At 42.2% G+C, this 12478-nt stretch overlaps 2 protein-coding genes across 2 annotated transcripts in view; both read right to left on the reverse strand.

Annotated features, from left to right (window-relative positions):
• The window catches only part of FAM132A (family with sequence similarity 132, member A), a 20565-nt gene extending 17610 nt beyond the window's left edge, over nucleotides 1-2955 (reverse strand). Inside the window, exon 1 of the mRNA XM_010005165.1 lies at nucleotides 2785-2955. Within this exon, the coding sequence (XP_010003467.1) occupies nucleotides 2785-2955 (171 nt within the window). The remainder of the gene's footprint in view (nucleotides 1-2784) is intronic.
• An 8074-nt stretch (nucleotides 2956-11029) lies between these two features.
• Nucleotides 11030-12478, reverse strand: part of UBE2J2 (ubiquitin-conjugating enzyme E2, J2) — a 3860-nt gene continuing 2411 nt past the window's right edge. Inside the window, exon 6 of the mRNA XM_010005166.1 lies at nucleotides 11030-11404. Within this exon, the coding sequence (XP_010003468.1) occupies nucleotides 11120-11404 (285 nt within the window). The 3' untranslated portion in view covers nucleotides 11030-11119. The remainder of the gene's footprint in view (nucleotides 11405-12478) is intronic.

A 12478-nucleotide genomic window follows, 5' to 3' on the forward strand; every position in this document is an offset into this window, starting at 1 on the left:
CTGAACCTCTGCTGGGACAACATCACATCTTGCAAGATGAGATCTTCCCCAGGAAGGGAGGAGGAAGGCCTGGCAAGTCGCAGCTTACAGTGCAGGTACAGCCAAAGCAAGAAGGTCCAGGAGATGAAAACCTCTGTATCCATCAGTCATGTTCTGCTCTCCCTCTCAGTCCACCTGGGTCAGAGCAAAAAACTCCCATGTTCTTGGCAAGCAGATCCCAGAGACTCAGCAAGGCAAGACTGGAGGAAAGAACTTTAAAAAACCCCAAACTCCACACACTTACTATTTCCTTGGAAATATCAGGCTGATCAGAAGACCTGAGACTTCTGCTTCCCTGTTTTAGGCAGAGGTTTCACCACATCACTCCTGCACTGTGAATGTTAAAGGGGAGCTTTCCCCACTCCTATCTGAAAAGAATTCCCAAGAGAAATTTTTCTCGAATTGTTTTGCTCAATTAGAAGGAAAACAGATCTACATTTTCAACACTATGAATAAAAATCACTACTCTCAGCTAACATTTCACTCCCTGCTTCTGCTTTGATAAACCTAGCAGCTGGCCACAGAGTCTTCCAAGGTAAACACAGCCTTAATTTTTACTGTACAAGGCCAAAAACATTTCCATCTTTCCTGTTATGTGCTGCAGAGAAATAAAATGAGACACTGCTGCTGTTTCACTTTCCTCTGCAGGGCATCCTTTCTTGAAACAAAGCTCACAGAAGTACCTTCAAGGCTCAAAGAGCTCAGTCCTCCAGAGGGAATGGCTTTCAACCTTCCTTCAGCTTGACAGGTTAGGTAAGGATAGCTTCACTATCACTTTACTCCTTCCCTGAGTCAATTTGCTGTAAATGGCAACTGGCATTTATCCCAGAAATGGTGGCAATTCTTAAGCACTGCATGTTTAGGGTGTATTAAACAGTCCCTTAGCTTGGGCAGGTGGTACAGAAATATAAAATACAATAGGCAGCCATGAGAGTTAGAAGCAATACTGACCTAAAGCCTGGACTTCCACCTCAAACAGATTCTGAGGAGCTAAGTTCCCACTGCAACATGTGGGAGTGGAGATCAAGCAGAGCTCAGAAGCAGTTACATCAAAGATTTGGTTTTGTTCTGTCCTTCTTAAACAGAACCTGCCTTCCCTGAACCCCTCAGCTCTCACTGCAGCCAAACCTTTGCCATGGATATTTTAAAGCAAAGTATTTCAACACAGGAACTGCAGCTTCCAAACAGTGTCTGTTTTAATGAATGCCCACTAGTCTCCCAACAAGTGCTGTGTTTCTTCTGGCAAAAATGTATGTATGGTTATATGGGAATTAACCAGAACCAGTTTCTGGTTCACTTTGCAATCAGGATACATTCTGCTTGCAGTCCAAAAGCATTTGACATCAAGCTAAATTAATTCCAGAATAGACTGAAATTTAGTTGCACCAGATTAGGTATCTGGCCCCTTTTGCAGAAGCAGAATGATGCAGTTCAAGAGAGAGCAGAACAAAGTGATTGATTATAAGCACCTCAAGAATTTAGCATGTATACAACCTGTCCTGACACAGCCCTGCAATACACACAAAAATTAGCTGAAGAAATGCTGCTTACAGTCCCCCAATGCTAATTTTAAATGCAGCAGCCAGCTTTTTTATACAGAGGGCTGTTTCCCAGACTTGCCCAACCTTAACCAATTACTCTCACAACAGCATTGAACAGGATATGTAGAATGTCAGCCCAATTGTTCTGACTTGCCCCCTCTGCCATGCCCCAATTTTTGACAGGTTTGTTCCTCTATTGCTATAGTGACTGCCATCCCTAATGCTTGTGATCAAAGTCAAGTTTTAGAGGTCACCTCCAATTGAAACAAGGGACATTTTTGTATGTGCAGAGAGAGAAGGGGCTGTGTGATAGGGGAGACTCCCTCCTTTCTCTGTCTCCCTTCCATTTCATCCTGTTCCTAATCTTAGGACCTGCTTTTAATTCCCTAACTCCCTCTCCTACACTCAAGTATTCTATGCAAGTTTTCATCTTAAAGGATTCTGGGGGCTATGATCTACTGGCTGGAAATTTTTTTACAGCTTTCAGCCTGGGGTGATTCTCCCAAGGATGTAACTGGAAGGATCCTACCCTGCAAAATTCCCTCACTGAGCCTACAAAGTCATCAGCCACAGCCACTGAGGTATCATCAACACTTTCTTACACTTGGCACTTAAGCACAATTACCACCAGCCTGAATCCTTTCCTTCAAGAGCCACAATCACATCCAACAGATCATCTGACTACAGCAACATTTCTCTCATCTATCATTTTCAGTCAGCACCTTCTCTGGTGGAAGGTGCAGTGCAGAGAAAGCTCAGGCATGCTCAGGTGTTTATACTGTTGCATAAGTCAGTTCTGAAATAACATTGCAGAGAGTAAAAGGTTTGCCTGCAAGAGATACATTAATATTCCAGCATCATTATTTTACTGAGATAGCCCACTTGCCTTCTTTTAAATCAATTGTTTCTGAACAGGACAGTGTTCATACACTAGAACTTCAAAATGTCTTTACAATTTTGCAGCTACTATAGGACTAGAACTTCACTCCTGCATATTCTAAAATAAATTACAAATTGCAGTCAGTATTCCAGGGTTTGCTCCACTCAGCTAGAAAACCAATCATGCAAAGGCAAAACAGAGAATTTTCCTCTTTAAAATCACACAGAATTTGGCAAGATTGCCTCAATTAGTGGAAAAAGGAGCCAGCACCACATCAGTGCCAGAAAGAAGTTCTACCAAGCCCTGACAACACAAACCACCTACCTTGGGGTGCCCATGCAGTTCTTCACTGTTTGAGAGGGTGGCATTGAAAGGCTCTGTGTACTGACTAGGCTCCTTCTTCATCTTCCTCTCTCTCTTTGCTGCTGTAACTCGGAAGAGGCAAAACTGCTGACAAAGTAAAGTTGCCACAAATACCCAGGTGCACCCCTTCATTTTTGAAAAGGGAGGGGCCAAGGCAGGAAGGGCACTCTCCAAGCACAAAAAACCTTCACCACCAATAATAGGAATAGACACAGACTTCTCTCTAAAAAAAAATAAGATTAAAAAGGTTAGAACTATTAAAGATGATCCTCTGGGCTATGCAATGTCAAAGGAGCAGCACGCACGGATGCACTGGTTGCTGGAGAGATCTCTGTTCAAGCAGGACACATGGAAATGGTAGAGATAAACTTGTTTGAAAATCTGGATTCACTCGAAGAAAGAGGTAAGTCCATTCAGCCTCTCAAAGCTTACATAAATACAAGAGGCCCTGGAAAGTCCTGCCACCCACCTTGAAGTGTTGCTCCCCCCCCCCACAATAAGTCTTCAGACTCGTTTAAAATGCACTCAACTATGAAACCTAGAGAAGTCAAATTGCTCAGGGCAACAGTTGCTCAGGCCAGAGCTGACAACACAAACTCATTAGGGGGGTTGTCAGCTTGTTCCTCTTCAACAGGAGATTTCACTTTCTGTCATTTGAAGCATTGTGTTCAGTTCAAAGCAGGCTTGAATATGTCCCATCCATTTTCTCTGGAAGGAGAATTCCCTTTCCTCAGTGACAAGTCCTCATCCTCTCCTCTCAAGATGCTGGAGAATGGTAAACCAAGGTTGCTACAGCCACTGCTCTTCTGAAGAGGCTGAAAGCATCACAGCTCAGCCAAGTGCTCAGCCTTCTAAGGAGAAAATAAACTTCTCATATCATAAAAGTGAAAACAGAGAGAAGCAAAGAAGCTGAGGAGGTACCTAGGTCCATCAGAAGCAGATAAAGTTTTCCCAAGTCTAGCTTCTCTCCCTCTCTAGCTGGGTTTATCCTCACTTTTCTTTAATGAGATGACGAGCAGCAAGCCCCGATGCCACCAGCAGCTGTCAGGATGTAGAATCTCATGTCTTTTTCCTCCTCATCTCTCTTCACCCTAGACAAGATTTCAGGTACCCCTGAGTGTAGATCACGCCTGATTTTTCTCTCAGCTCCTTTCCTCAGCTGCACACTGGCAAAATCCTCCTCAGCTTTTGCTTTACCTCAGCAAATAAGCACTTCTTTCCTGAATGAGTTTCCATCAACTTCAAGAAAGGGGAAAGAAAAAAAAAAAAGAAAGAAGAAGAAAAAAGAAAAAAAAAAAGGAGGAGGGATCACATTCTAATGAGCTGTCAAGCCTATTCTCTTCACATTCCTATTAGACTCACTGATAAGTGGAGCTGGCCCGTGTGCCAGGCAGATTTAAATCAATGCCCGTTCCCTGCTCCCTCCCCTCAGCCCTATTCTGTACCTCCCCTTCATTATCTCAGAGAAATCACCATTTTTCTGGGAAGTTTGTAAAACTGTACAAGAGTGTGTGGTAGAGCTAAAAATATGTGGCTTGGAATATGCACTCAGCATCACACCACACATGGATACATCAGAACTCCTGCTTTTCCCTCTAGCTCTGTTCCAGACAACACTCTCCCCCAGCTCACTGGGGGCTGATTTCTTTACAGGAGGGTGGGCTTTTTTGTGAAATTTAACAGCAAACCAAAGCCTACACATCTCTTACAAACCCTTCATAAGGGAGATCTTGAAGTACTTGGGCAGTCTGCAAAGCTTTGACAGCTTTCCACCAGCCAGAATAGATATTCCCATTATTTCTACAAATAGGGAAAGTGACGCAAAAATGTGAGATTCTACCATAAAGAAGTCCAAGAATGAGGAGAAGTTGAAGATCACAAAATCTGGAGTCCCCTGTGCAGTCAGCAAGCAACAGATTTATTTTCTCTTAGCATTCCCTTTACCATGCCTCCTGTCATCCAGCACAGTCCTTCAGTGGACTTGTAAGACAGGGAGGGTGGATCAGCTCTGTCCCCTATGGCTCAGGGAACTGAGGCATGAACCATCTGAGCCCAAAATCAAGAGGAAGAATACAAATTATTTTTTTTAAAGCATCTTTTGAGAGAAATGGGGTTTGGGAAAGAGGAGAGAGTGAGAGTAAGGGAAGTTACACAGAAGCTAAATAGTTAACAGCATATCACCCCTCCCCCAACTAGCTCACATTCCATCAAAACTACGTGGCAGACTTTATTTGTTAATAATATTTAACTTTCTTTGGCGCCTTCTCATACTTAAGCCTCTTTTTTCAGGTTAGTTGTAGACAAGCCATGAATTTGTAAAAGTGCACTTGATGACACATTAATAGGACAATCTGTCATACTGCAGCTAAACAGCTTGACAGATCCACACACCATGGCAAGAAATGACACTCAAGGCTGGAATGGGGCAATTGCTGTTTTGGTCTGCTGGTGCAGGCTGCATCTGTCTGCCTGGAACATCTCCCTTCCCATCCCAGGAGCCAAGCCTGTCTCTTCAGATTTGGGGGACAAGAATCCTGACTACATTTGCAGGAACAGGGCAAAGTTACTTGATGATCCAGTAGGGCAAACTGTAGCTAACTGCCTGTGCACTGTGTATTTTTCTCTAAGTTGGGCTTATCAAGTCTCAGCAGAGTTGCTCTCTCTCCCCCAACCTCCAAGTCAGGATTATCTGTACAAAACTGCACCCTTGGCAGCTGCTCTTCTCCCATCCCAGCTGCAGCAGTTCCAGAGCACAAGTCTTGCCAATGCATGAACAACATTCAACCCTCACGTGCAACAAAATAGGAACAGGCTGGTATTGTACTTAATAGCACCACAAAACAAGGATCTCAAAGGGACTGAAAAGACAAATAGTTTCCTCTCTGAGCTCAGCACCACTGCAGCAATAATGGGAATAGTAAAGAATGGAACAGTACCAGTTCTGCATGAGTAAAGCTTTGAAGAAAGGAAGGTGTTATAAGAAGCTACATTTACACTTCACAATTGTGTGCAAGAACCCAAACACAGTGTTTGCAAACACTGCAAGAGGTGATTGTAAAGCTGGAGAGGAAACTGAGCCGTTGGGCAAGAAACTTGTGATTTCATCTCTCAATTTCTACTCATGCCACTTCCTTTTTACTCAAGCTAGGCCTCACTTAACTGTGCTAAAAATAATATCTAGAGGGCAAAAAGGTGCAAAGTTAGGGTATTCCAGAGTTGCCCATTGCAGTTATATTAATAACTCCCTGGTGCAGAGAGTGATTTTTAAGGCAATACAGAAGGCAGCACATCAGCCCTCACTGACACCCCCCCTGCCTGCTTCCCAGAAGAAGAAGCCCTAAAGTATTCCTGTGCCAGATCCCTTAGGTCTCAATCTAAGATCTCCCAATGCTAATCAAGTAGAAGCTCAAACTGTGGGTTGGGTTGATACACCAAAGGTGTTCGCACAAACGTAAAGACACCAGCAGAGAAAAAGAGCAGCTTTAGGATCACACACCAAGACCTCATGGCCGCTTCTGTTACTTTCTGCAAAGTCCCCCGACCCCAGGTTTGGGAGGATCCTTCCCTTGGGCTCTTTCCCATTCCAACCCAGCTCCCGACCCACGCGGGATCGCTGCGCCATCTCGTGGCAAAGCCTCGGAAACACCGGGACACTGGGCAAGGCAGGGACATCTGCTCTGGGGACTCACCCAGGTGGGAAAGACCGTTGCTAGGGCAAAGATTTTACTACCAAAAGGGTTCCAAGCAAACCCCAATAAATCAGCCTCCTCCTTTGCCCAGAAGCTCTCTGCAGTAACACAAGACATGAATGCTTCGAGTTCAAAAGCCTCTCTTGGATGGAGGTGATTTTTCTGCTGAAAACATGAATTTTCTGCTGTAAGCAGTTATCTGGGCAGCAAAAAAAAAGTATCATCCTGTACAGCATCTTCCCAGGACTGGGTTGCAATGTAAGTCACTAATTGCAGCAAATGATTAGCAGAAATTTTAGAGACATTCAAAATACGCCTTTTGAAGCACAGGGTTTAAGATAATAATTACAAATTATAATCTTGCTATTCTGAAGGAAATAATCACTTGCTGACTGCTTACAGATGTGAGGCAAGTTGGAGAATCCATGAGGTGGGAAAGAAGCATCTCATGTCCTTGGCTGTGTGCAGGAAAGTTTAATACTTGGCTAGATAGACTATAATACTTGGCTAGATAGACACTGTCAACAGCCCTGAGCAGTTTCAAATTCAAGAACTTGTGCAAAAGCAGTAGAAGGGTCCTTTTTTTTCCCCTTACAGAAGTTTTCTAGGGTAGGGGCAGAAAAATGCCTGTCCTCACAGCAAGAATCCTGCATGACTACATGGATCCAAACACAGCCACATGGCTCTCCTCACTGAACTAGTTCCCGACTCACATGAGCATTGAAAACCCCTGAAGCAGGACAAGTGACAAAATGAAAAGCACCAAGTCTGAACAATAGAGTGCAAAAGAACTCCAGGCATGAGAAGGGTTCTGAATAAAACACCAGCTTTATTCAGGAAAATGCACCATTTCATAAAACACATTAGGACACAGCTCAGCCCTGGCAGATGTCAGTCAAACAGAACACCTCACTTCCATTGTTACAAACTGCTGTTGGAAACAGCTGCTTTGGAGCCACACACACAACTGGAATGCCAGCCCAAAATCAAATTCTAAGTCAAAAGTGAAGACAGCCTCTGAGTAAAAGTGCTTTACACAGAACTGAAGCCATCTAGGTATGTGGATCTTAGAAGCTGCCCAGGTGTCCCAGAAGCAGCTATCCAGATGTTAAGGAAACAGCATAAAAAGTCCAACTCAAACAGCAATGCTGAGTTGGTAACAAGGTTCCAATCTACTTTTTTCTTCAGAGACATCTTCACTGTTGGCAAAAACAGTGGAACAGCATCTTGGAGTGGCCCCTATACATTTTGTAGAGCCTAAAACTGCACTGCAACTAGAGTGGTGAAGTTTGTATCATGATAGAATACCTCTCTGTAAAGGAACTGCACCATCAAACAAAACATCTAAAAGTTACTGCCTGTAGGTGTTTTCCCACAGATGTCAGGGATACCAAACTTGATGAAAAAAAGGTGAGAGATGCAGTTTTGCCACAGGTTTTGTTTTCTAGTCCATACATATCCACTTAGATTTCTCCCCAGTGATTCCTTTCCCAAGAACAGTCCCACAGAAAGGATAAAATTTTATCATGAATGTTTATTATGAACAAACAACTTTACAATGCAGTCATTTCTACTCCTCAGTACATGCTTGAAGTAACTTCAGTGACCTTGAAATCTTAGGGGGAAAAGAGTTATGACTACACACAAATCCAAGATTTTAAGAACCAAGAGAGCTTTAAAAGGCAACCACTGAGATGTCTTCTGATTCAAGCTGCCTTAACTCCCTGCCACCTATAACCACCTTACAGAAATTTATACAACTGCAGCATCAAAGTGAAGGGCCAGACATTTGTTCCACTATCAGAAGATGGTGAGGGGCAGCTTTTAGCTTTATTACATGAAGTAATGCACTGCTTCAGGGCATGGTAATATTTTTGCATGGCAAAGAATGGTTTACTCCATCTAACGGCTTTGGTAACAAAAAAGATCAGGCCCTGCATACTGATAGAAATGCTTTTAAAAATACAAACCAATCAAACCTACACAGAAGAGAATAAATCTTCTGTTACCAAAGGCAAGGAGATGTATCAACATCTTGTAAGCTACAGATGCAAGGGTTCAGTCAGCTATAGCTCCTAGCTTTCAACAGCTAGCACCTGAAATGACTGTCTAGTCTCTCTCTGAATCCAGGGTACTGAAGAGAAACTGCAATTTGAAGTTGTGGGCTTTGTGGTTGTTTTTTAATACAGTCAATCTGCAGAAAAAATGCAGCATGTCCAGGGTTTTATCAAAGTTCTTTTGTTTTCAGTTGTGGCACTTACTAAAAATGAGACCCACCTTCAGTTACTTGGGTGCAACTTAAGGCCAACTCCTTGTCACAAAGTAAAATGCCTTTTATTCAGCATCTCCAGACTGGACTAGTTCTTTTACCTTGGTGAGGTACATCTCACAAAAGATGAAAACACACCATGACCAAGGTCTCCTTGCCTTTGTCTTCATTTATGTGGACAAAAGAACTTCCATAAGATAAAGATGGGCAACCAATTATAAGCTTCTGTCTCTAGGTGATGTCAATCAAAGGCAGTGCAAAACCACAAAGTGTGAATTATACCAAGATCTCTGAGGCACAGCAGCCTCAGCTACAGGTCTAGATGCTTTAAGAAAAATAACATCAGTCTGACATGCCATTTGAAAATCCTGTCATTGCAGGAAAGACACAACATTCCCCCTTTCTTTCCAGCACACCCCCAGACCAACAGAACATAACTGCTTTGAGATGGATACAACTGGTGCTTCTCTTATTACAAGAGCTGATTAAGCACATACAAGAGGTAAATTTAAAAAGTTATAAATAAGATTTGGTAAAACAACAAAATTTAAAAAAAAATCAAATATTTATAAATAGTTTCAAATCCAGCCTTTTCCAAATTCCAACCCCACACGCCCCATCTCCTCCTTCCCTTCCTTATCTCAATAAGAACTGCTTTAAGATCTCTTTAGTAGAGAGCTGTTCTGCTAATTTTGATAATTCCTACCTATTGCAGAGAATTGGTCACATTTACTGATGCTTTAAGCTGTATGGCTCATGGGTTAACAATACACTTTTGCTTACAATTCAAGACACCAAGGAGAAGCAGTGAGAAGAAATCTGAAAAGGAAAATAAAATAGTTTCAAAAAAATTCTTAGATGCATGAGGTAATATTTATCTGGGCTCTTCACAATCCTTGTAAGAAGACTATGCAGTTAGATGCAGAGCTTGTCACCTCTGACAGTTGGTTGTACATGAACTGTGTGTTCTTCCCCAGATGAAGAGGCATCACTGTCAATAATCATGAAAGGCACAGAAGTTTGCCTCTGATGCAACAAAGCATTGGGGTAAAATTAAGCAGGGGGGTGGAACCAAGCAAACTGAGTTAAGAAAAAAGTAGTTTCAGATTTTTGAACTATCCTAGGGGTTTTAGTGTTTATCCACAGTCCTGGGATCCCATGAACAAACATCAGTATTTCCATCATCAATCATCTGAGGGGGAACAGTGATGAACTTGTACCTAAAATTAAGAAGCTTTGAGAATCTCAGATGGATTTGAAGGGTTTGGACTTGGTGGTGGCTTTTTGAAGAGTTTAAGCAAATCTTCAAGTAGGAAAGTGGAAAATTTTAAGGATTTACTTCAGCTTATGACACTTCAGATTAATTCAGTTGACTCTGATGAAGCTGGTTTATTATTCACCCATTTGTATTTTTTATCTTCACAAGGGCTAGGGTTCCTGCATTTACCAAAGACCAAGAAATCCAGGGAAGATTTTCTGAATACACAATCAACTCTCCATTGGTGTGTGCAGTTTTATTTTTTTTCCAACAGTGGCACCTTGTGATCAAAATTAAGTATTACAGCTTTCAGATAGAACATCTCCCAAACTGGAAACCCATAAGGGAACAAATCCAAACCAATACTGGATATTGCTATCCCCACTAAAGACTGATTAAATGAGTTTTCTCACTATTCATTCCTAAAGGCTTACAACTGCACTTCTTGTAGCCCAAATAAAACTTTCAACTACACTGTGACATTTTAGACAACACATGTAACACACATGGTGTTATTGTCCCACTCATCTAATCACTACTGACTAGATATGCAATGGTGTTCATTCTATTTTGAAAAAAGAAACCAGCAATCTTCTGTAGCATCAATGTTCACATTAAGCAAACCCTTGACCAAGTCCACATGTAAATCTCTAGCAATTTCATTTCAAAATCTGCACAGACTCATCCCTAATGAAAATAAAACACGATATGCATAAATTGTGAAGTTTTAAAAAGTGTTCAATGAAGTAAAAAGCCTTGTTTGCTCAAGATCTGCAAATTTCAAATCACAGATGGAAGAACTGCTATAAAAATCAAAGCACTAGAAATGTTAGCTTCTCATAATAATGCTTTGACTTGTGAGTCACTACCAGACAGTAGTGAGGACAAGAGGATCTGCGAGCAGAACATCTTCTAGTTGTCTGACTAACCAAAGCTACTCCAAACATAACCCATGAGCCAACAAACGTTTCACCTCCAACTCGCTCAAACAATTAATTCTCCCAGTGTCAGAGTCAAGATGCCCAAAGAGTCCCCACTCATTCTGCAACTACTGCTAATTTGGTCTTGGATTTATTATCCTCATTCTTGTGCTATGCTTCTCAGTACATACTTGACTGTGTAGGCAAAGGCTGCAAAACCAACTATAACAAACAAGTTCGCCAGAGCTCCGCCTAGAAGTCCATGGTTGCGGTTGGCCTGCTGGAGACCGGGGTGATTGGCAGGTGCCAGGGGTACATGCCCATTAAGGAGGGGTATTCCATTCTGCCCATAGTGTGCTTCCCCATCAGGGACAACATCTGGCAAAGGGAGGGATGGAGGTCTGTTACTGAGCTCTTCTTGTGCTTTCTGTTTTTGTTTCATCTCCTGGGGAAAGAGAAAAGAAAGCAGGCAGTGAAAGCGGTGAAGCCGTCGGGTGTTTCGCGATGTAGGAACCCCAGTTCTTACACAACTTCAGGCCAGGACATGGTGCAGTCCTTCCCATTCTAGGTCATTTAACCTAAATTAATTGCATTACAGTCTCCCCAGCTTCTTTCAAAGTGACCTACTTCAGGAGTGACACTAACCATCACTTGGCCAAGTGTATTTTCAGCTCACATGTATATTTTACGAAACTGCTTTTTTCAGCAATGAGAAATTCTTGCACATCCAGCTTGTTTTGAACACAAATGAAAATGAAGAAAGCAACCACAGAAGCTCAGAGGGATTCAGACTCTAAGTATTACATGTTAAAGATCTGCTTGGAATACAACAGCAGTGACCTATTATTGTCTTCAGTGTTTCTTGATGACTTAGGCACTGGCAAAACAGTCCCGCAGGAAGTCTCTCTGATCCTCTGGCATTCTGATAAGGAAAGGCAATTAAAACCTTCAGTTCAGATTTGCATTTGAATGAGGAAATAAAGATCTTTTTTTCCCCAGAAGGCTGTCTCAAAAGGAGACAAAAGAGGGGAGAATGGTTTTTAAACTAGAGCTTTGTGAATTCGTTTAAGAATAATAATAGATGGTTCAAACCTGAAGTTCCACGAGCACTCACCACTCTGCCCAGAAAGGACATTTCTGTGCAGGGACAATGTTCACTCTCCTACTGGGCTCCTGTGTTTATGACCTCAGGTTATCTCTAACAAAAACACACATCTCCCATGCCTCAGAAAACAGCTGAAAAAAGGCTCTGTTCTATCTTTACTCTTCTCTATATTCTTTGCAAAATCATGGAGAAGGACAATTTGGTGACATCTGTACAACCCAAAGCAGCCTATTTTGTGCCTAGAATTCCAAATTACAGTGAACATCAACATTATAGTATCATCACTCCAGAATCATTAAACAGTCCATAACAGAGAACTGTTCCCACCCACATGGAATGCAGAAAATTAACTCTCAAGGTCCCAACAGCAGGCTGAAAGAACTGAATCCCTTCTCCAGAAAGTTCCAGGGAAAG

This window comes from Chaetura pelagica, unplaced genomic scaffold (assembly GCF_000747805.2).
Source record: "Chaetura pelagica isolate M959 unplaced genomic scaffold, ChaPel_1.0 scaffold159, whole genome shotgun sequence".
Classification (NCBI taxonomy): domain Eukaryota; kingdom Metazoa; phylum Chordata; class Aves; order Apodiformes; family Apodidae; genus Chaetura; species Chaetura pelagica.